General features: G+C 38.7%; 2 protein-coding genes across 5 annotated transcripts in view; one reads left to right on the top strand and one right to left on the bottom strand.

Annotated features, from left to right (window-relative positions):
• Window positions 1-27,815, bottom strand: part of LOC137277657 (protein FAM167B-like) — a 284,520-nt gene that overhangs the window by 64,991 nt on the left and 191,714 nt on the right. The window lies entirely within an intron of this gene.
• Window positions 268-27,281, top strand: LOC137277643 (alpha-tocopherol transfer protein-like). 4 transcript variants are annotated; one of them, XM_067809477.1, is made up of 9 exons: window positions 8,163-8,316; window positions 16,354-16,510; window positions 18,702-18,935; window positions 20,192-20,268; window positions 22,119-22,235; window positions 22,792-22,902; window positions 23,356-23,457; window positions 25,278-25,458; window positions 25,782-27,279. In XM_067809477.1, exons 2-8 carry the CDS (start codon window positions 16,369-16,371, stop codon window positions 25,428-25,430), a joined length of 936 nt encoding a protein of 311 aa, XP_067665578.1. In that variant the 5' UTR covers window positions 8,163-8,316; window positions 16,354-16,368; the 3' UTR covers window positions 25,431-25,458; window positions 25,782-27,279. The 4 variants fall into 4 exon arrangements, with proteins under 4 accessions (XP_067665576.1, XP_067665575.1, XP_067665578.1 ...); XM_067809475.1 differs by lacking the exon at window positions 8,163-8,316 and adding an exon at window positions 268-335 and having other exon boundaries at window positions 25,278-27,279; XM_067809474.1 differs by having other exon boundaries at window positions 8,061-8,316; window positions 25,278-27,281.

Here is a 27,815-nt window from a genome sequence, read left to right as displayed (position 1 = left end):
CATCGGGGGTGCTGTCAAATTTAGTTTTCATTTTTAAAACTATGCATCTCAAGATAAATAGAATTCATTGTTTCCCAAATATAAGTTCGCATATAGCACACATAATCCCTTTCTAAACGTAAACCATTCTAAATAACACACATCCTTTGATGTGTCCAATGACATAAGCACAAAATTCCATAACTCCAGTCCAATAATTGTCATGCATTTGATCCTATTAAAGCATTTTGAGAATGTCCCTGCTGTTTTTCATCACGCAATTACACAGAGGTGCTAATCTGCAAGAGGAAGGGGTCGTTTTCAACAATTCTTCATCGTGTCCTCCACGACACCAGGTATTTAAACGTACCAAAAGTATGAAACTATTTGTGGACTATCTCCTTTTGGTGTACCTGGAATCACATTGTAAAATGTAATAGTCAAACTAACTCCTTTATTGACAGATCGTCTTGAACACCTGGAATCCTTAAGGGAATTATTTGTCAGTCTCACAGCATCGTTGCTTTCCACAGCCGACTCAACAGACACCACGTCCTTGTAGATGCACCCGCGTTGTAGGAGATATTTTATTTAGAAAATCGCTTGCAAACTGTCATATATATTCCGGTCTATATTGGATTTGTTTCAAGAGTTCCTTAAGACCGATTTCAACTTATTTTGGAACCAATTTAAGTCATCTGTTTTGTTAGGCGAAACCACGATATTACAATAGATGGGGTTAAACAAGAAATGGCTATACTGGAAGCGAACAGGACAATGTGATGTTGTTACGGATGTTGTTATATGTTGTTATGTTATAGATGATTGATTGGCATCTTGTATACACAGACCCTGTGTAAGCGGGAACAGTCCTATCCTTTCACTTATGAGAACGTACAAATACCCGTATGGTGAATATGTTTATGATTCATTCATGAGCCAAAGTTTAAGTTTTCAAGCGAATCAGTATTCTGTCAAACTTGAAATACATCCCAACTTTCAAGCATTGACAAATGCACGAGAAATGCGTCGATGATCATTATACGCGTGCTACATGCACGCTCCAAGGCGGGTTGATCGTTATAATCCATTGACCAAGGTCGTTGGATTTCTCAGCAGGACTCGATACGAGTATATCTACACTAACAGCTGCTCTCTGAAATGAACATATTTTACTGAAAAAAGGTTCATAGTGAAAAAAATAATGTATCCTGAAGCTATGGAAATCTAGACTTACCACATTTTCTAGACTTGCGTGGGCTTTCTTGGATATACATACTTCAGGGTCTGTACGACTGACTAGAGTATATCATAAATGACTGTACGCTGTGAACACTAGCTTTGCAGGGTAATAGGCTGCGAGGGACACGAAGCTTATACTTTGTTGTTGCCAATTCTCTAGAGAATTTGATAGAAGTGTAGTTTCGAGTAGAATAATGTAACACAGCATACATATTATTTACTTAGATATTAAAATATTTGAAATAGTTATTCAAGTATTTTACGACTCAGAGTGACCAAAGAACCCATTTACCAAGGATAATCCTGTAACTCCCTCATTCATGATAACCCTGTAACCCACTCACCCAGGACAATCCAATAGCTCGCTCACTCGGGGTAACCCTATAACCCACTCACTCTGGGTACTCCGAGAACCTACTCACTCAGGATAACCCAAGAACCCACTCATTCAGATTAACCTAGTGGTCAAAGCGTTCGCGCGGCACACCGAAGACCCGGGTTCGATTCTCACATGGGTACAATGTAGGTAGTTAATTTCTGGTGATCCCGCCTTAATATCATTGGATATTGCTAAATGCTTCAGTCAGGGCTCATCATCTGCCTAATAGGCAGCCCCAGGGGGTTTCACACAAGATTAACTCATTGCAGAAAAGCAAGGTTGCAAGAAGACGCTTCTTGACATTCGTTATTATCACTATTAGCGCCAGGCAGAATATTATGACAACAAATATGTGCATTGTGAACAAGTGTACATTGCTTGCACGTACTGTACGCCGTGTGTGCATTAAATGGGAGGGACGGTATTTATCCACGGGAGCACTTCATGCATGTACTTGATGAGCAATTCTGTCCTGACACAGCAGCCTCCCAGCCTGAGGCTGCTCACGTCCTGCACCCGTCTCCAGACAAACGTTATGGCCAGGGGCACAGGCATTTACAGTTTAGTGCCGAACAGATAAATATGCATACACTAACTTCAATAAAAGGTAACCAGTTGTAGTAATCTTTTGAAACGTTACTAAATATATATGATGGCCCTTTTCTATTACACAGTATTAACATATTTCCCCACACCTTTGCCTCTTGCTGATTGTATCGGCGACGAAGACTGAAATAACTATAATATATTCACTATATATATTTCGTCGTGCGACCCGTGAAGGTCCGGGTTAAAAAATGCCCTCAGCAACACATGCTAGCCAAACGATAGGGTCAGGCTCGCTGACTTGACCCATGTCATCGGTTCCCAATTGCGCAGGTCGATGCTCATGATGTTGATCACTGGATTGTCTGGTCCAGACTCGATTATTTACAGACCACCTCCATATAGCTGGAATACTACTGAGTGCGGTTTGAAACTGAACTCACTCACTCACTCCTTCGTCGTGTGGTACCGAGGTGCTTGAAGAGCTATATGGAATTTTGTATTCATTGCGAAACATTGTACGAATGCTTTAGACACTTTGATATATGTTCAATGCCATTCTGCACCGCTATAAATACGGTTGTTGCATAAATGAACGAGCCTGGGTCAGACAATCCAGTGACTGGTACCATTAAGGCCGGTCTAGGTGGTACAGTGGCATGCATCAGTCAAGTTAAAGAACCTGACTAAAGGTGGTAACTGAAGAAGGAACACGCATGTATCAAGGTTTTACAGCGATACAACCGTAGTTCGACACATCGCTGTTTGACTGGAACTCGTTTTGCCGGAGCTACTTTTACTTACCCTGTTTAATGCTCTAGTATTCTGGCGTGGAACATCAGCCACAAAATGTATGAATAAACGTCAAATAGTTCTATCTCTAATTCCATCAACGAGAATGTGCATGTGTGTGCGTGTATGTGTGCTCGTGTGCGTGTGCGTTTGGGTGTCGGAACGCAAACAGAAGCAAATCCTTCAGACATTTTCGGCGAACACTATCTATGTTATTCAGGAGTTTTCTTAACATCTTACGTTAATAAGTGCTAAGTACAGAGTCGTGCAAAAAGTATTCGGACACTTGACGTAAATTCCGCAAAGACACATTTTAATTTAGTGTAGCATAAATAATTTTTATGAATTGAATTTTTTTAAGGTCCAAGTCAGGTTCACGGGGAGTCATCTTTCCTACAATCACACAATTTCTGGTTTGTTTTTTTGTTTTTTGTTGTTGTTTTTCGCTGCTTAGCCATCGAATGACATCAATTTATTTAACATGTACAGTGGCGTGAACTTCTTCAACATGGCGGCCTATGGGATTGTGCGTTGTTGAACCATACGTAAGTTGAGAAATATGATGTCAATAGTTTAGTGGTCGGAAAATAGAACTGAAAGTTCTGCGCAGGGCATAAATGATTTAAAACTTGCCTGTCAAATTTTACAAAGATCCATCCTAAACTGACTTCATAAAAAATATTTATGCTGCACTGAAATAGCATGTAAGCCTTGGGAACTTATGTCAAGTGTCTGAATACTCTTTGCGCGTCTCTGTGGGCTTGAAAATCAAAACATGTACATACAATTGCAAGCTTCCCGCGAGTTGAAAGAAGCGGCAGTAATATGCTCAAAGTCGACGATCATGTGTCAATGATAAGTGCGAGATGTTTTTCACGCAGTTACGAGTCATACCATTTGCAAAATGGCTGAGAAATCAGTACCACACTGCTAGGAAAAATTACTATTACCTTCATTTTATCCGGTGGCGATTTAAATTGGACACATTTTCTCCTAGGAGAATTAGGTGCGAGGTCATTGTGACATTTAACCTGTGTTGTGTCTGGAAACATTCGTATTGACTATACTTATTTCTTTCCTCCCAGTATTTGACAAACTCTACATCGTACAAGAACCATGTTGTCGGCATTCGGAATATCATGGCCAAGATTGCTGGCTCACTGAGGGAGAAAACTCCACTTGTCTGGACCCTCCATAGCCTTGGTATGCCACGGCAGTCAGGCAAATAGCTCCCCTCCCCATATTTATCCTCGTATCGTGACCGCCATATAGCTGGAGAACTGCTGGAGAATTGCTGAATGCAGCGTAAAACTAGCCACACTCACTCGCTTATCGTGAAATGGATTCAGCGTATTCAGTAAGTCGGGTTGCCTGCCCTAGAGCGCCGTGAAGCTGTTATGAGGCGAAGAGTGAGTAAGTGACTTTAGTTTTACGCCGCTTCTAGCAATATTCCAGCACTATCACGGCGGGGGACGCCAGAAATTAGCTTCACGCATTTTACCCATGTGGGGAATCGAACCAGAATTTTCGGCGTGACAGGCGAGCCCTATAACCACTAGGCTCCCCTACCACCACCACCACCACCCCCACCCCAACACACACACACGCACACACACGCACACACACACACACACACACACACACACACACACTCCGACCCCACCCTCTATATCAGGCGAAATACAAGAGTACAAGTGTAGGTAAGTCATTAAAACAGAATGGAGACATAACACAGTTAATAACAGGGTATCCGTCTACGAGTGCTTAATTCTGATATCAAGAAAATATTTCTGAGTACATCAGTATGAAAACAGTATGACTGGACCCCTTAAGCAGTGAGGTTAATGGAGTATAAACGTACAACGCCTTTTGTAGGGCACTGGCTTCATGTAACGACGGTGACTAAGGCAAACGGTATTGAATGACATGGGACGCTCTGTTAAACCCAACTTGTGCTTGGGTTATCTTCAGGAAACTACAATGTTACATTGATAACGTGTATCCCGCGAAGAGGGGCATATTTAGGCGTCGTCTCAAATATTTTAACGCGCATTTGCTTGGTTTGTTCCTTACGTTGATTATATGGTTTTATGGCATAGCAGCAATTGTCGTATTATAGCACACACATATCTGGGTGGTGAGTAAAAGTATACAATAATTTGTATGAAAACAGGTTTAAATTGTATGCCACACATAAATGGGGGTTTTCCATGTCCATGTCTCCCTATGTGTATATTACTGCTTTCCTCTGTGTAAGAATGAAGATTTTATGGATACCAACTTCTTTATACGAGAACACAACGTTTCGGAGTTAATGCTTACTCCTTCATCAGGTGATTGAGAATGGGGTACAGAGCTATGTTTATATGTACAGGTAAAACAATAACAAAGTAACAAGTGGAATGAATTAACGAAAGCTGGAAGCCAGTATAAACAAGCGCTGATGGGAACCCGACGGTTATGATAACAATGATAGAAGCCAATGGTAATACATTGCAGATGATGGGATATGTTTACATAACACAGGTAGGGGGTAAGGACGATGTACATGATTGGGGATAAGGATGGAAGCCAATGGTGGATGATGTTTACATAACACATGATTGGGGATTAAGGATGATGTACATGACTATATGAGGGTTGATGGGCATGTTTACATGGGGGTTGATGATGTACAAACACAAGTAGATAAGGATGTACACGGGTAGATTAGCTATACATGAATTACATAGATAGAATGTACACAGATAGATGAGATTAATTTATCAATAAGTCCCAGGCACTTGGTAGGTACACTCCTTGGTCACGGTTGATTGCTGGTTTCTGTCTCCGGATCTCGATGGCTTCTTGCAGTTTCCTTTGGCGCTAGTTGTTGTTGTTGGTAGATAGTATCCTAGTGTCCTCCCATCGGATTGAATGTCCAGGGTTCTTGAGAATGTGTTCAGAGATGGCCGATTTCTGGTCGAGTTTGCTGACAGAGGTCTGGTGTTCCTTCATTCTGGTGTTGATTGGTCTCAGCGTTTCTCCAATGTATAGGTCGCCACAGTTGCAAGGGATCTGGTAGATGCATCCTCTCGGGTTACTGTGTTCACAGCTGGGTCCTGTACTCCATTCTCAATCACCTGATGAAGGAGTAAGCATTAACTCCGAAACGTTGTGTTCTCGTATAAAGAAGTTGGTATCCATAAAATCTTCATTCTTATGCATTTCACTTCTAAATGCCCTTCAAAGACTTGATTTCCTCTGTGTGTTTTACATGTTACTGCTTTCCTCTATGTATATTACTCGTTACTGCCCTCTTCTGTGTATGTTACACGTTACTGCTTTCCTCTGTGTATATTACATGTTACTACTTTCCTCTTTGTATAACATATGTTACTGCTTTCCACTGTGTATATTACATGCTACTGCTTTCCTCTATGTATATTACTTGTTACTGCCCTCCTCTGTGTATGTTACACGTTACTTGTTTCCTCTTTGTATAACATATGTTACTGCTTTCCACTGTGTATATTACATGCTACTGCTTTCCTCTATGTATATTACTCGTTACTGCCTTCATCTGTGTATATTACACGTTACTGCTTTCCTCTGTGTATATTACATGTTACTGCTTCCCCTTTGTATATTAAATGTTACTGCTTTCCTCTTTGTGTAACATATGTTACTGCTTTCCACTGTGTATATTACATGCTACTGCTTTCCTCTATGTATATTACTTGTTACTGCCCTCCTCTGTGTAAGTTACACGTTACTTGTTTCCTCTTTGTATAACATATGTTACTGCTTTCCACTGTGTATATTACATGCTACTGCTTTCCTCTATGTATATTACTCGTTACTGCCTTCATCTGTGTATATTACACGTTACTGCTTTCCTCTGTGTATATTACATGTTACTGCTTTCCTCTTTGTATAACATATGTTACTGCTTTCCACTGTGTATATTACATGCTACTGCTTTCCTCTATGTATATTAAATGTTACTGCCCTCTTCTGTGTAAGTTACACGTTACTTGTTTCCTCTTTGTATAACATATGTTACTGCTTTCCACTGTGTATATTACATGCTACTGCTTTCCTCTATGTATATTACTCGTTACTGCCTTCATCTGTGTATATTACACGTTACTGCTTTCCTCTGTGTATATTACATGTTACTGCTTCCCCTTTGTATATTAAATGTTACTGCTTTCCTCTTTGTATAACATATGTTACTGCTTTCCTCTATGTATATTACTTATTACTGCCCTCCTCTGTGTAAGTTACACGTTACTTGTTTCCTCTTTGTATAACATATGTTACTGCTTTCCACTGTGTATATTACATGCTACTGCTTTCCTCTATGTATATTACTCGTTACTGCCTTCATCTGTGTATATTACACGTTACTGCTTTCCTCTGTGTATATTACATGTTACTGCTTCCCCTTTGTATATTAAATGTTACTGCTTTCCTCTTTGTATAATACATGTTACTGCTTTCCTCTGTATATATTACACGTTACTGTATTTAAAATGATATTGAGATAGTATAAGAATGCGAATATTCATGAATTCGCCCCCGTATTATCCGTATTATCAAGACGTAATGAAGTCTTAACATTCGCTGTTATCACATATAAACTGTAATGTAAATAAATGAACTTTTTTGAAACGAAAAACGTGATATCGTTACACATTTCTTAACCGACATTCACACAAACTTTCCTGATCCTATTCCTTGCTCTTCGAATGCGAATATGTATCTATCGACGTGAGGACAATGTATTACAACCTGACTCAGAAAGACTAATTGTTTCTTCCCAACGTTTTAGTTGTACATAAACCGCTAGTTTGAAATGAACTGCTTGTTAGCCCGAGATTACCAACAGCGCCTTCTCCTGCTGGGCGATCTCCTGCCCGTTGATAAGGGCAAACTTTAACACGTTTACAATGTGTGTAAACTAAGATAAAGACGAATCTCGGTACGAACTTCACTTTCCACCAAACATGTCACGCGTTCTCTTTCCTGCTATGGTTCGATCAGTTATGTACAACAAAACAGTCCCTTACGGTTTTGTTACAGTTTGAAAAAAATGCCGTAATGTATATATCTATTCATGTTTCTAACATTAAACGCGAAGGGGTGAAATGAAACAGCATGTGAGATAACGAGCTTTTAATACATCAGAGATAAGGCCAGGGAGATAATATAGCCAAGGGGCACAACTCTACAACTCGTTCGTTCTTTCACGCGCCAGATGTCGTCAATAGATTCACAGCCCGGTAGCCAGGCATTGAGTGTTTTATTACTGAAATAGTTTGTGTCATGTCCTGTCCTCAATAGTAGCGAGTCCACATAGGAAGAAGACGTCATAGAGGGCTTACTGACACCAAGTAAGTGGTTATATTTCTGGATATACAACACTTACATATTAAAACAATAACGTACGTTACAGGCATAAGTTTTGGTAGAAGCGTTGAGTACTTTACAATCTTAAAGACGATCGTGCAATGTTTTTGTCAATGCAAACCAATACGGGTTATATGTCGTTAGGCTTGAGATCACTGATGTGCAGATAGTTAGTCACCGGATAACGTCGCTCAGTGAACTGGAGGAAGATGGTAAGGGGAAATATGGCGTTTATAAGCATATACGTGTACATCAACAGTTTAAATGACATCAGTGTTTTAAACGACACTGATAGTTGTCTAGAGACCATGTGTGCAATGTGTTGATCACGATGCAGCAGCGACTTGGTCGATCAATAGGAAGGCAAGGGGCAGGCGGCAGCTGCGAAATCTTTGATGTTTGATGTATTCACTAACCACAGGGATGCATAGCTGTACATAAGTAAACATTTATATTGACCCATAGAGCCACTTCTGGCTGAAGGATATATGGCTCTCTATAACTAGTTTGTAGTCTACAGCTCTACAACCTCAGCTTTGTAGGTTCTGACTGCCATGTAGAGTTGAAAGCTAGTGTACTGTACACAGTGACCATGCCTGTAATAATACGCCGCAGATATCATGTAACCTGACATTTTTAAACATATTTCCAAAGTCACCCGTATATATTTGATTTTAATAGCTGTACAAGGGGGAGATAACTGTTCTCTTTGGTGTATTCAAAATCAGCAGTTGCCTCCCCTTATGCTGTTAATTCCATGTCTCATTGTTAGATTTGCCCATTGGAAATGTTAATTTTAAACTTGTGGAAAATATGGAATTTTGAGTGGAGATCATCAGACATGTTCAAATGGCTGATGGAAAGCGTTTTCCCCTTACACAAGCAATTTTTGGACTTTAGAGATGGTCAGCTGTAAAAATATAGCTGTTGTGAGTGAAAAAGGAGCCAAAATACTTCCTACATGTAGCATGAATATCTCTTATGAAAATCACCTTAGGGTAAAGAATTTGTTGACATGAAGAAAGTTCCTTCTTTCATATAATGTTTCACAACAATATCTTAACATTTCATTCAGTGTGTAAATTATGTAGATTCGAAAAGCTGAAAAGTACCAATCCTAATTTATCCTAAAAATGAATGAATGTGAAGCAAATAGTACAAATGCAGAACAGTTTTATTTCAGGCTAATGTTAACAAATGTTGAATTAAAAGTTTAAAGACAAACACAATTACAGATCCAGCATACTTCTATCAAACACATAATCAAGGTGATTAGTTACAGGTGTATCAGATTATTGAACTTGTCTTTTGAACTATAAAAGATGTTTAGGGACATGAAATACTTTCATAGATATCCCAGAGTTATCTGTAAGAGTCTATCATACATGCTACATATACTATGACTGGCTTGATATGACTGGCTGCCTGTCATATTGTGTATGAGCAGTGGAGTGAAGAGAGGCTAGTCCCTGACCCTGAGGCTACTTTATTGCTTGAGATCATGCTCTGTTAACACCCTAAAGGTTGCCTGAGATAGGTAATGGATTGCATTTTAACATATAAATTTTGCAACATCTGACACATTATTTGACCTATAAAGCATGCCAGATCTGACTTATTACTTCACCTATTAATCTCACCACATCTGACACACTATTTGACCAATAAATTCTGCAAAACTGACTCATTATTTGACCTACAAATCTCACCAGATCTGATATATTATCTGACCTAAAAATCTCACCACACTTAACACATTATTTGACCTATAAATCTCAACACACTTGACACATTATTTGACCTATAAATCTCACCACACTTGACACATTATTTGACCTGTAAATTTCTCCCTAACAGACACATTATTTGACCCATAAATCCTGCCAGATCTGACACATTATTTCACCTACAAATCTTGCCACACTTGACACATTACATGACCTATAATTCCCACCACACATGACACATTTTTCACCTATAATTCTCGCCAAAATTGACACAATATTTGACTTAACAATCCCATCACACTTGACACATTATCTGACCTATAAATCCTGCCAAACGTGGCACATTATTTGACCTGTAAGTAGTGCCAAACGTGGCATATTGTTTGACCTGTAAATCCTATCACACATGACCTATATTAGCAAATGCAGCATATTTTCCCTGTTACCCCTTACCACACATGAAATATCATTTAACTAGTATAACCACAAATCATATCATCTAAAAGCAGAATGATCAGTCACCCATGTCCAGCTGACATTCAGCATGGAGGTCTTGATACCAACAACCCTGTTTCCAAATAGAATTCCCATTGTCAGATACATCACATACAGATCACATTTCACCAGGGGAGCTTGCAAGGTTTGTAGGTCATTTGTTACATTTAGGGTCTCTCTGTCCTGGAACTTTGTACACAGTGTATTTTCCTTTCACACAGCCCTTACTGTAATGCTATAGCCTTAAAGGAAGCAAGTCTTCTTTTTCTTCACATTCAGGTCCTGATTGCCTGCCTCACTGAGGCTTCTTCTAACTTCCAGATTAATCTAATACAAGTATATTTAAGGGATAGCCACCTGGCTATCAGTACCAGTGTTTAATTGTACATTTCTGGAGATTTTCAATAATTTGACAGACACGTTATTTGTGAACATGATGGAGTGTGTTTATTTAGATATGTAATGAAGTGTTATTGGTTTTCATGACCTGCCCATCCCTGAAAATGCTGCTAGTGTTTTTATGCAAATTTTATTTTAAAATATGTTTTACCTGATTTTTCACATTTACCCCGTGATGTTTAGCAACTTGTCTTTGGAGGAGACTCAATAGGATCAGTTGGACAGACTTAAGTGATGTACCAATTGTATGCCAGTAGCTTAGATGGATGCTCATGATATCAGTCTCTGGATTCTTTACTCCAAACCTGAGTATTTACGGACCGCGACAGAGTGGCTTGAATATTGCAGAGTGGAGCATTACACATTAAACTTGAGATGTGACATTCATAGTGTGACTCACAGGGGTACCTTGTTTTGGTCACCACATGGTGCCAAGTCGTTTCTTCATATATCAACCAACTGACCATAGAAAGACCAATTGCAACAAAACGATCTTGTTCAAAGATTTGTGCAATGTACTAAAGAAATATAGAGAATCTCAAGGTTGTGTGTTTTCATGGCAGATATATCAAGGAGAGTTTAAGATGTTGGCATTTGTTTTAGGGATTTTACACCTTTATAAACAAATGTCTATTATATGGTCTCTGATGATATTATGAGCGATAATCCATGCTCTCAAGACTATCACAGGTTGCTGGAGGCCAGTTTTAACCTGAAAACACCACAGGTAACAATAAATCCACCACATCACAACTGTATCAGCTGATATGGGGGGATGTCAAGGGGAAGGTATCATGCTACAACACGACACTAGTTATCTGACATTGAAAACATTGTTCACACGGCAATAGGGGAGACTGATATCAGTTGGTGAGAAGCCTGTGTGAAACATGTGTTGGCAGCTGAAAATGAGTACTGGAAACTAGATGGTTTTAGAGAAGAGACCATCCCACCAATCTTAATACATCTTGGAGATGAATCAGATACTGACCTGTCCGAAGAAAAGATGCTTTGTGATTGAAAAATCTTGAAAAATTCAAGGAAAACAAGTAAGTGATCAACCCCCATGATATGGAATCAAAGGTCCACTTCAGTAATGTGTACATGCATAGTTTCACAGAAATATGATTAAAGGACTGTGAGAAATGCCTAGAAAATAAACCTCCTAACTACCTCCAAGCTCAAAATATTTTCATGGAAACTAAACAATCAAAATTGTCCGTTATTTACAGGTGCATGAAAAGACAACGCAATAGCAATTTCAAAACATCATATAAATTATGTGACATATTTGATTTTGAGATGATCCCTTCTGCCCTACACCGGTATTGATACAGTTAACTAATGCAAAATGCACACGCTGTAAGTCATGTGACATGACCTGCCGAGCATAATGTAAGAATGTGACATGTGACCTGCCTATTTGCATGACCAGGTTACTGATCCAGTAAGTAGCTCAACACCCTTGACATGTGAGGTGCTGTTGTGACTTGAAATAATGACAGCTCTTATAGACAACTTTCTTATTATCGAGTGATAAATTATGACAGTTAAAATCCTCAATGGTAGAAGAATTATAAAGCCTCATACCAAACTGGAAACGGATAGCACTTATAGTTTTAAAGTAAAGTTACCAAACACCATCCTGAAACATTTTCTGCCATACTATACATGATATATATATCTGACACACAGCAAGTGATACATATCTATATATTGTTAGCCAGAGTAGTTGAGTTCATGAAGGCAACTGTAAAATATAGATGCAGGTGTATGTCATATTAGGCATGTGATCTGAAAAAGGCATGTATAGGTTAATCACCTTTACAAGGTAGTTGGTGATTAAACGGCTTGACGTGTTTGCATACTTATTTGATACGTATGCAATGCATTAGGCATGAGGAAGTTTATCAAAATAAGTACAATTTTATTGTTTTTAAATAGAAATATTTGCCCTAGGCTAATCAATGATGCTAATAAAACACTTTCAAAAGAAGAATGAACGCAGTTGTCCTTAGTGGTTTAAATTAGGTAAACACTATTGAGATGCAGTTATAGTGTCAATATATGAACAAAAATAAATTGTGGATTGATATTTTTAGATTTTTAAACAGTTGTCATGTAGTGAACAGTTTCAATTTTTTTGCTGTACCATTTTTTAGGTTTTAGATCTACAGCTGTGTTCTCTGATTATGAAGCCAACAACAAGCCCTTATTGCTGGCGATACATTGGTCTTTGAATGGCCTGGAATAGTGATACATAATTCAATGTAAATCAATATTTTTATTTCTTGTTCATTTTGTCAAAAATGATACGTTTCATTGGCAACATCAAGCAATATGGAAACAAGTCATTTAACAGCAAAAATAGTGAAAGAAAACAATTAAGGTAATGTATTTTACACAGAAAATAAATTTCTCTGACCTGGATTAAATTTAATTATTATGCACCTGCATTATTACCTGACATGGTAACACCTGTGTTCTATTGCAGATGCTGAGTAACACAATGATACAATAAATGATGATTTTTTTGTGAGATATGTTTCTATCCTTTCAGAACAAAACACAATGGTTAAAATATATTTATTATTTTGCTGAATGCTGTCATGTGACATTGTATGCTGTGAAATGATACAGGTTCTGGTATTTCTACCAGAGTGTGTTTCACCAGGGAGTCATGTGCACAGTGATCTTAATGTTTAGACTACCCTAAGCCTTTGTAAAGTACTGTAAAGTGAAGCAGTTACCATTTTAGTGCTATGATTGACCTTAGAATGTTAAAATGACATAAAATGTCAGTTTACGTGATGATTCCATAACAGGCATGTAAATATTTTGTCTTGACAACTTATCTAGTCTTTAGTCTTGACAACTTATTCAGTCTTGACAACTTTAATTTTGCCTTTAGTGTTGACAAATTTGTATTTAGTCTTAACAGCTTGCTTAGTCGTGACAAGGCAAACAAGCTATAGACAGTATGTGTAATGATCCATACTTTCCGAGTTTTGAAAACATGCAGTCAATCACTTCACGTGTCAGGACACCTGATACTGGTTTGCTTCTCACAACATGCTGGGTGATACTGACACCCAGAAGCCACACACAGGAAACAATACATGAAGTTAAAGGCCATTATCTACACTCCACCCCTTGTGTTGCTGTGCACCAATAGCCAGTGTAAACTGATCAGGACACTTTGTTAAAACTGTTCCATGTATGAGTAAACTGTGTAGCACACATTGGCAGAAATTGTAAGGAAACACATATTAATTCAGACTTACCCCCACCCCTAGCCCCTACTTCTGAAACTGACTGAAGATCACATTGAAGTTAATGTTTTACATTTGAAACACAATCACATATAACTTACATCAATCAACCGACCAGAGCACAATCACATATAACTTACATATCGACCGACCATAGCACAATCACACATAACTAACATATCGACCGACCAGAGCACAATCACACATAACTAACATATCGACCGACCATAGCACAATCACACATAACTAACATATCGACCAACCAGAGCACAATCACTTATAACTTGACATATTCACAGTCTCCATGGGCATGCTCACTGAGTGTATTGATTACTTTGCTAATCATTTACCTTGATGTGCCAGTTTTCATATTTTGACAGATTGTCAATAGTGCCGCAGCAGATATTTCATTGGCTGATCAATTAAGAATATATCTCATTTAATACAAAAAAGGTTGAAAATATGTGATAATATAGAACCATTTTTTTCTCCTGAGTTTGGGAATATTTAGTTGGGAATATGGGAACGTTATGGCATTGAGAAATATGGTATTGTATTATACTGCAAATTGATTGTGGGCACTTCCAGTAAATAAGCACATCCTCCTTGTTTTGTTTGTTCATTTTGTTGCAGTAATGTAACTGTGTGGCAGGAGTTTGTAAATAATTGACTCTGGACCAGAGAGTCCAGTTATCAACAGCATGAGCATTTATTGACGCAGTTCGGGCTCAGTATGTCAATCAAGACAGTGACTTTGACCATCCACTTTCATTAATAACGACATTAATATCTGATAAATGCATTTTGCTGATTTCTGTCTGGGGGTTAACCTCAACCTCTCCTCCCCTTGTCATGTAGTCCTAAACTACACACCAAATATACACTTATTGTGTAACAAGGTCAAAGCCACCAATACTTTTGCTGTGCCAGTCCTCTCCTATTCCTTTGGAGTAGTTGATTGACAAAACAAGACATCCAGAGTCTTGACCGCCTGACTAGAAGGATCATGTCTGATAACAGAGCACACCACCCTCATTCCTCTCTTAATCGTTTATATATGCCAGTCAGTTCTGGAGGACGGGGTTTGATTAATGTGGAAGCTCTTCATGACAGAATTCTATTGTGTACTTTTGCACATATTTATTTATTGGATGATCCTCTGGTGATGCATGTGAAGACTCACGATGCAAGCAAGGAATTCCACAGCTACTTTAAGCGTACCAAGGTTGTTGGACAGAATTTGAAATTTGAAGTTGATTTTGTTGATGGCGATGTACTGCTGGACAATACAGTGATGGGAGTAAACCAGGTGAAGTCCTTCACCAAGTCTGTCCAGAGTCAGTCCTTTGTGGAGAAGCTGTCTGAGAAGCCATTGGATCGTGTGTACATGCAGTATGTGGAACAGAACAGCAATCCAACCGACTCCTTCGCCTGGATGAAGTCGACTGATCTCAAATGTGAAACTGAGGGCTTCCTTTTTGCTGCTCAGGACCAGTCACTTCCCACTTGCAATCGCCAGAATGTCATTCTTAAAGAAAAGATCAATATGAAATGTCGTCTTTGCAGTGAATTCACAGAGACTGTCCAACATCTTGTCAGTGGATGCCCTTCCTTGGCACAAACAGCATATCACTACAGCATAAAAGACATGATGGCATGGCTCGCTGCTTCTATTATCATCTTTGCCATGCCTGTGGTTTTGACCCCGAGGTCCATCCATGGTACGACCCTGAACATGTCCAGGGCGTCCTGGAAAATGACAGCTATAAACTTCTCTGGAATAGGCCATTATACAGCCTGAGACGAATTCCAGCCAACAGACCTGATCTTGTCCTTTTTGATAAAACCAATGAAATTATTTACATCATTGAATTTTCTGTCCTTTTTGACAGCAATGTGATTGGCAAGATTCAGGAAAAGCATGATAAATACGCGAATCTCGCCTTTGAAATGTCTCACTTGCATCCCATGTACACAGTCGTCAGGCTCCCCATTGTTCTTGGTGCCCTTAGTTTGGTACCTTCTGATCTCTTGGTGCAGATGTTGATTGTACATATATAACAGATGTATGTTTGGGACTATCTGTTGCAAGATGTGAAATCCCCAATAGTCTTTACTGTTTTTTCAGAGATCTTCATCCAGAATGACACAGCAAGAGATCCACAACTATAAGTGTACTCTGGGTCCAGAGCTCCTTGAGAAGGCCATGAGGGAGCTGACTGAAAACCACGACACCCTCAAACATGAAATACAGACGATCAGAGAGAGGATTCTCAGATGCCCAGGTCAGTGATAGAGTGAGAAAGTAGAGTTCAAAAGCCTTTCAACATTACTCCACAGATATGTCCCTGTATGACATTATCAGCCATGAGGTTAACATTCTTTTAACTGCAAACATTAAGATGGGATTTAGACCCAAATGAGTTTTGATAAACATCAGTTCAGGGTACTAATATTTACATGGGTAGTGGGGTAGCCATGTGGTTCAAGCGCTCTCTCATCACACTGAAGATAATGTGGGTACATTGTATGAAGCCTATTTCTGGTGTTCACAGGATTGATATTGCTGGCATATTGGTGTGTAAGTGGCATAAAACTATACAACTCACTCACTTGCTCATTCTCACATTTATGCATTGGATAAGACAACAAATCTGGTAATATAAACAAATAGGTTTCAGATACACGTATCCACATTGTAAAGAAATAGTCACAAGATCACAAGAGCCATCAAGACTCTATACTTGCCCACTTGCACAAAGCGATCTTAGAGCTACAATTATTGTAAATCCTTAAGATCGCGATCTTAGGCTTCGGCTACAATCGCCATCCACTTGCACAAAGCGATTGTAGGCTAAGATCATTGAAAGTTACAATTGGTCGGAACCAATTGTAAGGAGCTAAGATCATTGTAGTCAATAGCAAAATGGTGTCCAAGTTGGTGTCAATTTCACGCAAATAATTAGCTTTACGTTTGGGGATTGCTTTCATATTGCATAAAACTGTATGATTTGCCTCGACACTTCAGCGACACGGAGAATGCAACATCAATTTAACGTCAGAAATATCGTTATTTGCGGTAGTGAACAACATCATTATCGAGTCGATATCATAGAGTACAATTCTCACCCGATTCAGTGTTGGAAAAAGTATGAACACCATACCTTTTTGATAAACAAGGAGAGGATAGTAACGAAAGGTGTCTGCATGCGATTAGCAGTGGCCATGACCTTTTCAATAACTCAAGGGCAGCTAATTTTAGTTTTTACGCAAGATGGGAGTGGTTTCCCTTTGCAAATTATGCCATTGCCGTACAATCTGCCATGCCCAAATACAATGCATGTTCTGTTGTGAAACAACAGATATCCACATATTTCTTTTCGGTTAATTATTTTGTCCTAGTTTATCATTGAAATACTCTACAGTTGGATAAAGTACAAAATTATGGTTTTTTCTACTTGTAAAAATTGAATTTGACGAGAGAAAAGAGTTTTAATCTATGCATTTTAAATATAATACAAGTATTTTTCAAACGGGAAAAATACGCTAGCTGGGGTATGTGAAATTTGCATAAAACGGGTTTTTTTAACAAAGCGAAAAAGTAATTATCAAGAAACACTCCCACAGTCACACTTTCATATCTTTACAAATCTAATGCTTGTGGGATATATATGGGATTTTACTCCAAATAACACCGATGCCAAACTATGTTCAACTTACAGCCACTGACAAATGGTACATTTAGGTGTTATATCATAAGGAAATTTTATTTATGTGTTATGTTTTAATTTCATGATTATTAGGTCAATAACGCAAGACCCAATCTGTTGATGTATTTGTTTGTATTTCAATATTTGCATAAAACATGATATTTCTGTGGTTGCAGTATCACATGTTTAGTTCATAAAAAAATTAGAATGTAGAAAAATTAGAGAATAATAACCCCTGAGGTACGAGTGATTATACGTGTTACCCTCTACGTTATCGCTTCCTTCTTCAATGTTATTTCCTTCAAAGATTTGTGGGTTGGGGTTGTTTGGGGTTTTTTTTTGTTTGTTTTTTTATTTTTTTGTTTTGTTGTCATGAAAAATCTGCAAGGTGCGATTAAAGAAGGAATGTCATCTGTGTGCAGTATCCAGTTCCACATTGTATTTGCGCTGCATGCTGTAGACAGGATTCGAGTTTAAGAAATTTCTACGTCCAACGTTGAAGAGTCAAGAGTTAAATCCATGCTGTCTTAAGATCATCTTTGTGCAAGTGGATTAGGGCAATTGTATGGTGATTGTAAAGTTGATTGTAGGGGCCTAAGATTGATCGTAACTAAGATTGCTCTGTGCAAGCAGGCCCTGCTCAAAAATGATAATTTTGAAAAGGAACAGATTTTATGGATTGACAACTTCTTCATTGCAATAGATGCAATGTTGATGCTAGCATCTTTTCTAGGGACATGATCTTGTCAATAACATTTGCTTCCAGGCTTGAGGCCACGCGTGGATGATCGGTTTCTTATGAAGTTCCTACGTGCACGGAAGTTCGACCAGGAGAGGACATATTTGCTTATTATGAATTACTACACGATGAAGAAAGAAAATGAGGCAATCTATGCCAATATGACCCCAAAGTATATTAAACCACTGCTGGATACTCAGATAGTGACTGTGTTACCTAAACCAAGCAAGCTTGGGGAGACGGTTGTTGTCTTCAGGGCAGGTAATTCCAGTTGTTTTACAGTTTATTAATTCTAGATTTTTGCAGTAGCGGCTGTAAGTCTCATGAGGTCCTACTTCCAGTACTAAGCTGGTTCCTGGCTTCCTCTGCACACACAAACATGCTATTTGCAGGACGGGGCCCAACTTACTTCCGGTACCAGATTTTTTATGACAAGCTTATACTCAAGAACCATTTCTGTTTCAAATTGCACGACTGCCATATGACTCTACTACACCAGACCAAGTGTACGTTGTTTGACACTGGTCTTGCAAAGTGACATGACCTAATTACGCAGGGATGAGAATGGGTATGAGTTAAAAACCGAGGAAAATGGGCAAGGCCTCTTTGGTATCGTGTTAATTAAAACAATGTGAATGTAACATATATCATGAACAACACCAGTGCCATCAAATATAAAGACTTCCACGAATTCAAGAAAAATTCTTGTCCCTGCTTACGGGCCCCATTTGCATGGTTTGCTACCAAAACAAAACTTGGTTTAAATTGTAATATTGGCAACACTGTTTCTCATGCACTGCTCAAGGATAGCCTTTGTACCAATTGAAAAAAGATGTTAATCTGATTAATTAACACCTACAAGTTGGGGACTTTTCAAAGATGTCCTTATTCTAACAATGCCTGTATATTTTTTGTTCTTATCCATGGGATGTAATTACTTATTTTAGCTCTGTGTCCAGTGAACCCATTTGACACTTGATAAGGACTTCTCAGTATTTGGGCAATCTCTTAGGTCTATAATAATTGTGAAATGGACCAAAAGTGTACATTGTCGTCATCTCTTGTCATACAACCTGTGTCACATGACAGATTTGCCAGGGTGTCATGGTTTCGCATGCTTTGGCTATTAACCAATCACAATAGCTAAAAAATGATGATCGGTAGAAGGTAATACAGGTAGTAGTGAATACAGCTAGTAGGTAATACAGATAGTAGGTAGACGGTATTACAGGCAGTAGGTGGTAGGTCATACAGGCAGTGGGTGGTAGGTAATACAGATAGTTAAGGTAGAAAGTAATACAGGTAGTAGCTAATGCAGAGAGTAGGTAATAAGTAATACAGGTAGTAGGTAATACAGGTTGTAGGTAATACAGATAGTAGGTAATACGGATAGTAAGTAATAGGTAATACAGACAGTAGGTAGTAGGTAATGCAGGTAGTAGGTGGTAGGTAATACAGGTAGTGCATAGAAGGCAATACAGGTAATAGGTAATACAGATAGTTTGTCTTACTTTCAGGGCGATGGGATCCTGATACATATCCTATGGAAGACATTTTCAGGGCATCCTTCCTCGTCAACAGTGCTGTGGTAGAGGTATAATGTTAACACTCCTGACAAGGAGACAGCGAGTGAGTGAGTTTATTCTTATGCTGCACTGAGCAATAATCCAGCTATATGGCTGCAGTCTGTAAATAATCAAGGCTGAACAGGACAACCCAGTGATCAACATCATGAGCAACGATCTGCAGTTGGGAACAGATGACATGTGTCAATCAAGCCAGAGAGCCTGACCACCCAATCCCATTACTCTCCTTATATGACAAGCACAGTCACCTTGTATGGCAAGCATGGGTCGCTGATGGCCTATTCTACCCTGGACCTTCATGGATCATGTGTGTGTGTGTGTGTGTGTGTGCATGCATGCATGCATGGGTGGATGGATGCATGCATGCATGTATGTATGTAGTCACCTCTTACAACAAGCACAGTTGCCTTTTGTGGGAAGCATGGGTCGCTGATGGCCTATTCTACCCTGGACCTTCATGGGTCTGACGTGGAGTTAAGTCATAACTGTACTTAGTGGTCATGATCCTCAACCTCACAGTAGATTCCAACCCTGCTTCATATAAATTAAGTTGAAAGTTTAAAAAAGCAGATGAAAAACAATTTCAAATATTTTATTTTTATTTCCTGAAAAATATTGTGAACTGGGTTCATATCTGTCTCTGTAGTTTTGTATGAAAGTGGTTTTACTGTCCTTTGTCGACAGGTTTTTACCATATACATAAATACCTTTTTCCAAGAGTGTTCTCGTCACGATATGGCTGCAATACTACCGATATGACATTAAATATTAACTCACTCACTCACTTGTATGAAAGTGTAATCAATGTGTATAGATGACATGGCTTTTTTGGAGTTGCACTTTTCAAAGGGTGTTTCAATCAGTTTATTAATATTGCTAGAAACAACAACTGAGTTGGATGATATTTTCAACACTTTCTTAGTTAGAGTCAGTGGAATAAAACCAAAGACTGCTTGTCCTTTTCTTATTATTTTCAAACATTCAATATTTTGGAATGGGAAGACTAATAACCCAGATTTTGAAAGGGTCTGGCATGTGTCAGATATGAATTGCCTAACAGTGTATGAAGCACCCCTGGAGCCAGGTCAGTGTTTTATAATGCATCAGGGTAATCATTTGTAGGTTTGTGACATTTTGTAATCAGCAGCTGAATGAGTGAGGTCAAATTGGCAAAACTAGTTTCTTTCTTCATCTGGTAGTTGAAAGACGGTGAAAGATCTTCAGTGCTTAATTCAGAATCCTTTTGAACTTTTAATGCAATTTCTTTTGTGACCAACACAAAGGGTGTCAATAAGACCAAGTCTAATGCAAGGCATGTCTCAGTTTATTTATTTCTATGAATAGCAACATACGGTATTATTACCTTTACATGTAGAAGTATTTCATTTCACTTCATCTTAGGAAATCTTTGCTCGCAATTAGTTTAATATTACAGTTTTCATCCACACAGGTAAATATATCTATTAAAACCAATGAAGGGATTCAATTTGAATATTGCTGACAAAAAACACTCACTCACTCACTCACTCACTCACTCACTCACTCACTCACTCACTCACTCACTCACTCACTCACTCACTCACTCACTCACTCACTCACTCACTCACTCACTCACTCACTCACTCACTCACTCACTCACTCACTCACTCACTCACTCACTCACTCACTCACTCACTCACTCACTCACTCACTCACTCACTCACTCACTCACTCACTCACTCACTCACTCACTCACTCACTCACTCACTCACTCACTCACTCACTCACTCACTCACTCACTCACTCACTCACTCACTCACTCACTCACTCACTCACTCACTCACTCACTCACTGTTGCTATCACATTTCCATTTGCCAGTCAGAGGAAGCACAGGTGAATGGTGTACGCTACATCAATGACCTAGCAGACTTTGGATGGAAACAAGCCAAAAAATTCAATAAAGAGTTTGCCAATAAGTTCTCTACCTTGATTCAGGTAAGTGATCTGGATGCAGTATCCACAATTAACTGTCTAACCTCTTTGTTCTGATACCTGAAGCCTGTTCAGTAGTGCTCTATGAATGTATTAATTAATTAAATTAATTAATTTAATGTATTAAATGACAAAAATGGTATTGTTGACATGCAAACGGGGCCGCAATAGCCTTGTGGTATCGCTGAAGACCTGGGTTTGATTTCCCATATGTGCACAATGTGGGAAGCCCATTTCTGGTGTCCCCTGTAGTGACATTGCTGGAATATTGCAAAAAGCGGCATAAAGCCATACTCACTCACTCACTTGTGAAAAAATACAGCAAATTTTTCACCCAAGGTTCATGGACCTTTCAGTCTAAATCAGTTGCCTCTTGAGGAACAATCAGTATTTCTAAGCTTGAGAAATTACATACCAAACTGAACATTTGGCATATTTGGTTTAATAACCTGATCACCTTATCTTGTGACCTTACAATTTCTCTCTTGACTAGTTCATGCTATGTGACAAGTGTCACCAGTTGTAGAAATCTTTGTTGAAATATGTCTCATTGTTCCAGGATGCCTTCCCCATGCGAGTGAAGGGCATCCATTACCTCCATCAGCCCAGCGTGTTTGATTATGTTTTCTCTATCATCAAACCATTCTTGAAGGAAAAACTGAGAAAACGGGTAAGTTTATATCATTGGATGGAGTATTTCTGTTGCTGAAATGACCGCATTAGGTTGGCAGGTGTTTAATGCAGCACTCAGCCGTGTTTCAGCTATTTGGAGGTGGTCAGTGATCAACAGCATGAGCATTGATCTACACAATTGGGATACGATGACATGTGTCTCGATTCTGACCACCCCATCCTGTCAAGCATGAGTAGCTGAAGATCAGTTCTAACCTGGATCTTCATGGGTTACCATAGTAGGACATTACTGTCAGGTGTCATTATCAGTAGGAATCTAAAGGCATGCAAGGAAGTGCTGATATTGCCTGACTGATGTACAAGATTGATAGATCATAGTTGATATCTGTGATATAAAATGTGTGTACCAAGCATAATTGTAATTTCAAATTAATTACCTATATTAAAGAATTATTTTTAAAAATATTTACCACTGCATTTTTTATTTCAGCTGCATTTTCATGGCGAAAATGTTGAAGGTCTGCATGACTTTATTGACCCTGAGGACTTACCAGAAGAGTATGGAGGAAAACTTACATGTCTAAATTTTCAGGTATGATTTTCAGGGACCTCACTTCACAAACATTCTAAAACTGACAGGGTTCTGTTGTGCAAACCAATGGTAGTGCTAAAAAAATCGTAACTTCCATACCTTAGCATAGACTTTAGAAAAGGCAAGGCACTAAGGTTGTTGAGTTCAATTGCCTTATAAGCTACGAAGGGTCACGGGTTGTTGTTGTCCAGGAACCTGTTGAGGTTGAAAGAAGCACCGTGACCCCCTAAAATGAAAATGACAGACATGAACACCCATATCTTGTGTATCCTCCTCACTTAAAATGTTGAATAAAACATATTTCATAGTGTACCTTTGATGGTGGGAATATTTTATTTTGACATGTAAAATATTTTTCAAACCAATGCGAGGGAAGTACCATACGTAGCCAACCTTTGTTCGCTTTGCTCGTGCATAAGACTGGTCATATACTCTATGCTGTGCAACCACATTTGCACTACAGTTTGCCTGTGAGCAGAGGAGGCATGTGAAGGTCCGGGGTATAATAGGCCTTCAGCAACCTATGCTTGCCATAAAACGCAACAGTGCTTGTTGTAAAAGGCGACTAACAGGATCAGGTGGTCAGACTTACTGACTTGGTTGACACGTCATCGGTTCCCAGCTGCGCAGATTGATGCTCATGATGTTCACTGGATTGTATGGTCCAGACTTGATTATTTACAGACCACCACCATATAGCTGGAATATTGCCGAGTGCAGTGTAAAACTAAACTCACTCCAGTAGGAGTTATCTCTGCCCAAACCATGACTGCCCCCATGCCAATTTCATCTTTGCTTGGCTCTCCATTACAATGATAAATCCTCTGCCAAAATCCTCTTCATCTGAGAAAAGCATACTAGACCATTGGCGGTGATTCCAGCGGCTGTGATGTCTACTCAAACGCTCCTGCCTGTGATGTGGTGTTAGTGGTGGACAAACTGTAGGTCATCTACAGCAGAGTCCAGCTGCTGTTAAAAGTTGATGAATGTCACTCGTGGATATCCGTACATTGTTAACACTGAAGTGTTCTGTCTGAAGATCTGCCGCATTAAGAAATCTGTTACAAAATGTAGTGTTAAACATGTGATTATTGTCTCGGACATTTGTGACTCTCTGGCTACATGGTTGACGTGCATATTCTACCAACCCATTGGCTTGAATTCTCTGCCGCAGTCTATCAGTCTGCTGCTGAGTCTGACACGATTCCAAAGGGCCTACAGTCTGACCCCTTTCAGTGTCAAGACACGTCTCATTTTGGGCAGTTATTTGAAACAGGTATCTTGGACAGTGAACAACAGTGAAAAAGCATTAATGCATGTGTATTGTCTTCCACTTTACAAAGATAGAGCGTTTTACACATGCAAATCATTAATATTAAGTGGCAGGTGGGTTTTCATATTGACAATATAAATAAAAAATGAGCTATTTGAAAGAGAATGTGCCGGATGTTAATGTAATAATGACATTTCAACGGCATGATGTGCTTTTCCATACTGTTAAGAAAGTTTGTAAAACATTCAGTAGTATGTTTCAAGCAAAAATGAAGATTTTACATCTGTTAAGAAACAGTGTTACCAATAGCTTGGCCCTTATTAATGACACCAAGTACAGATTGCATGTGTATCTGTTTATGACAGAATGTTGATATGGAATGGTAGTGATATTGAAGGTATGACAACTTTTCATGTTACAGTATCAGTTTTCAAGGAAATATCTAACTCAAAGAACTATTCAATATGTACCTCAAACTACAAGGCAAAACCCAAAATCATATAAGTGCTGAGACATGTCAAACACTGCGTTAATTTTGTTGTTACAGGAGTTTATGGACGGACTGGTAGCACGTGAACAGGAGTTTGAAGATGATGCCAAGTTTGGTTTTGTTTCCATGACGATGCAACACCAAACCAAGAAATGTCAAGATGCAATGGAGAACTTACCAGGAACTTTCAAGAAACTGAATGTAGATTAACACTGGCATAAATATAGGATGGTAATAGGTACTTATTGTTCTGAAATGGCTCCAATCTGAAATGTGAAACAAATGGTTTTCATGTAGACTTCTGTTGCTGGAACTCCAAATTATACAATCTGGGGCTAACAGTAGAAAAGAACAATGGCACTTTTTGATGCTAGAGAACCTGAGAAGTTGTTACTTTGTAACCTAATAATGGCTCACTTGTATATAACAGTCACCTGACAACATCGTTTCCACATTTAATAGAGTTATGTCCCGCATTTTTGTCAGGATCCTTGGATTCTAGTGTCTTGGATTTCTTCTGGCATGATCTGTGATCTGACCATACCAGTTTGTGCGTTTCAGTGTCCATGGATGAGAGGATTACATTCTGATTTTATCCCAGTTGGCATACTGTGACAAAGAGGAACACATTTTATGGATAGACAACTTCTTGCAACAGATGCAACATAGATACCAACACTGTTATCAACCAAATGAAATACTCCAATGAACCCCAACAGAATTCCCTTTATGCATTATTATGATGTTGTATATCGAAGTGACCAAACTTTGTCCAAAACTGACAGTCGTGTTAATGCAGCATTTAATCAAACTAGAACATCATTGACTATTTCACTTGGATTGCAAAAAGTTAACATCAAGACATATGAACAGGAAACATGATACATGAAAAGGGTTATTTAAAACAAGCTAGTATAACTGACCTGGTGCAGGATATAGAGAATGTGTCAGGAAGATGCTTTTGGCCATCCTACTGTGCAGGAGGCAGTATCAAAGTTTTGTTTGAGTGGCATTCTTGATGTTGCTAGTATAGGGATGACACAACTTTATGGATGATCAACTTCTTTATTTTAACAATTGCCCAATATCAAAGTTATTATAAGAGAGCAGCATTTGTGTTAGCAGCTAATGTGAGGCTGTCTTTTCAGATGTTTGTGGGCAAACCAGATTGTTTCTGCATGAACACATTTTCTGGGACCAGATGATTTCTGCTTGAAAACATTTTCTGGGACCAGATGGTTTCTGCATGAACACATTGTCTGGGACCAGATGGTTTCTGCATGAACACATTTTCTGGGACCAGATGGTTTCTGTTTGAACACATTTTCTGGGACCAGATGGTTTCTGGATGAACACATTGTCTGGGACCAGATGGTTTCTGCATGAACACATTTTCTGGGACCAGATGGTTTCTGTTTGAACACATTTTCTGGGACTGGATTGTTCCTGCATGAGCACATTTTCTGGGATCAGATACTGGTACAAAAACCATGAATTTCAAAAATGTATTCATTAAATATAACCATTACACTCAAGATGGTGACTGGTTAACTTCGCTGGCCAAACTACTACCTAACAAAAAATATATATATCAGTCTATTTATTCATATAATTTCGTTAAAACTAATATAGAGTGAGGTTTTATATTTGACAGTTTTGTTGGTTTTGCTTTTAGGTAGAGCTCACAAGTAGGCTTGTAAAACAAGATAATATATTTTTCTACCTACTATTTACACAAATGATAATTTTGTGGCTTAAAGTATCCTGGGCCTCCTTTCACAAAACACTAAGGTGATTGTAAGTCACTAAGGTAATCTTAATGCAATGATAAAGAATTGGAGTTAAGATTAACCTTAGTAAAGGTTGCTTTGTGAAAGGAACCTGATTATTAAAGTTGATTAATATGCATATCCTATTGAGGGAACATCCTATCTACTATTGAGGGAACACTGAGGTTAACCCTGCAGGTCCTTAATCTCAGGGTAAGGATAAACAAAATTGTTTTGAAATATTGTCTTTGTAAAAAGAAAGGATGTGAAATAAAAAATGAAAAATGTCATGGATTTGTTGTTTTAGAGTTTGCTTGTTAATTAAAGATGTTAATTGAGAGTGAATTGGATATAAAGCTGCTTTGAATGGGATTCCATTTGAATCAGTGTCACAACTTAATGTGTGAGGAAATCCTGAAGTGACACAGATCCTGAATGTCTACTTATGATAATAGGTATGGTGCTGACAAACCAGAAAGATAATCAGGACAAACTTGGATTCAAACCCACAATCATTTTTCTGACTTGCCCAAGGGACACAACTCTGAACAGATATTCGTGGCACCCAAAACAACTGGAGAACCTTTACACTCCAATAAAGAACCTTAAACCTTTAGTTAGTTTTCAGTCAGGCCCATGAGTTTTTTATAGCATGACATTGTCTTAAGAGCCATAAGCAGCTTTATCAGGGAGGCAGCCACAAAGGCAATACTGAATATTGGATTTGAAACACGAACAATGATACAGTCTCTTCAAATGGTAGGAAAGGGCATGTGAAATTTCAGCTTAATTTGTAGAGTGATTTCCGACGGGATCATTACAATGA

This window comes from Haliotis asinina, chromosome 3 (assembly GCF_037392515.1).
Source record: "Haliotis asinina isolate JCU_RB_2024 chromosome 3, JCU_Hal_asi_v2, whole genome shotgun sequence".
NCBI classification, from domain to species: domain Eukaryota; kingdom Metazoa; phylum Mollusca; class Gastropoda; order Lepetellida; family Haliotidae; genus Haliotis; species Haliotis asinina.
The sequence above is the reverse complement of the archived record's forward strand: the minus strand, read 5'-3'. Positions and strand labels throughout refer to the sequence as shown.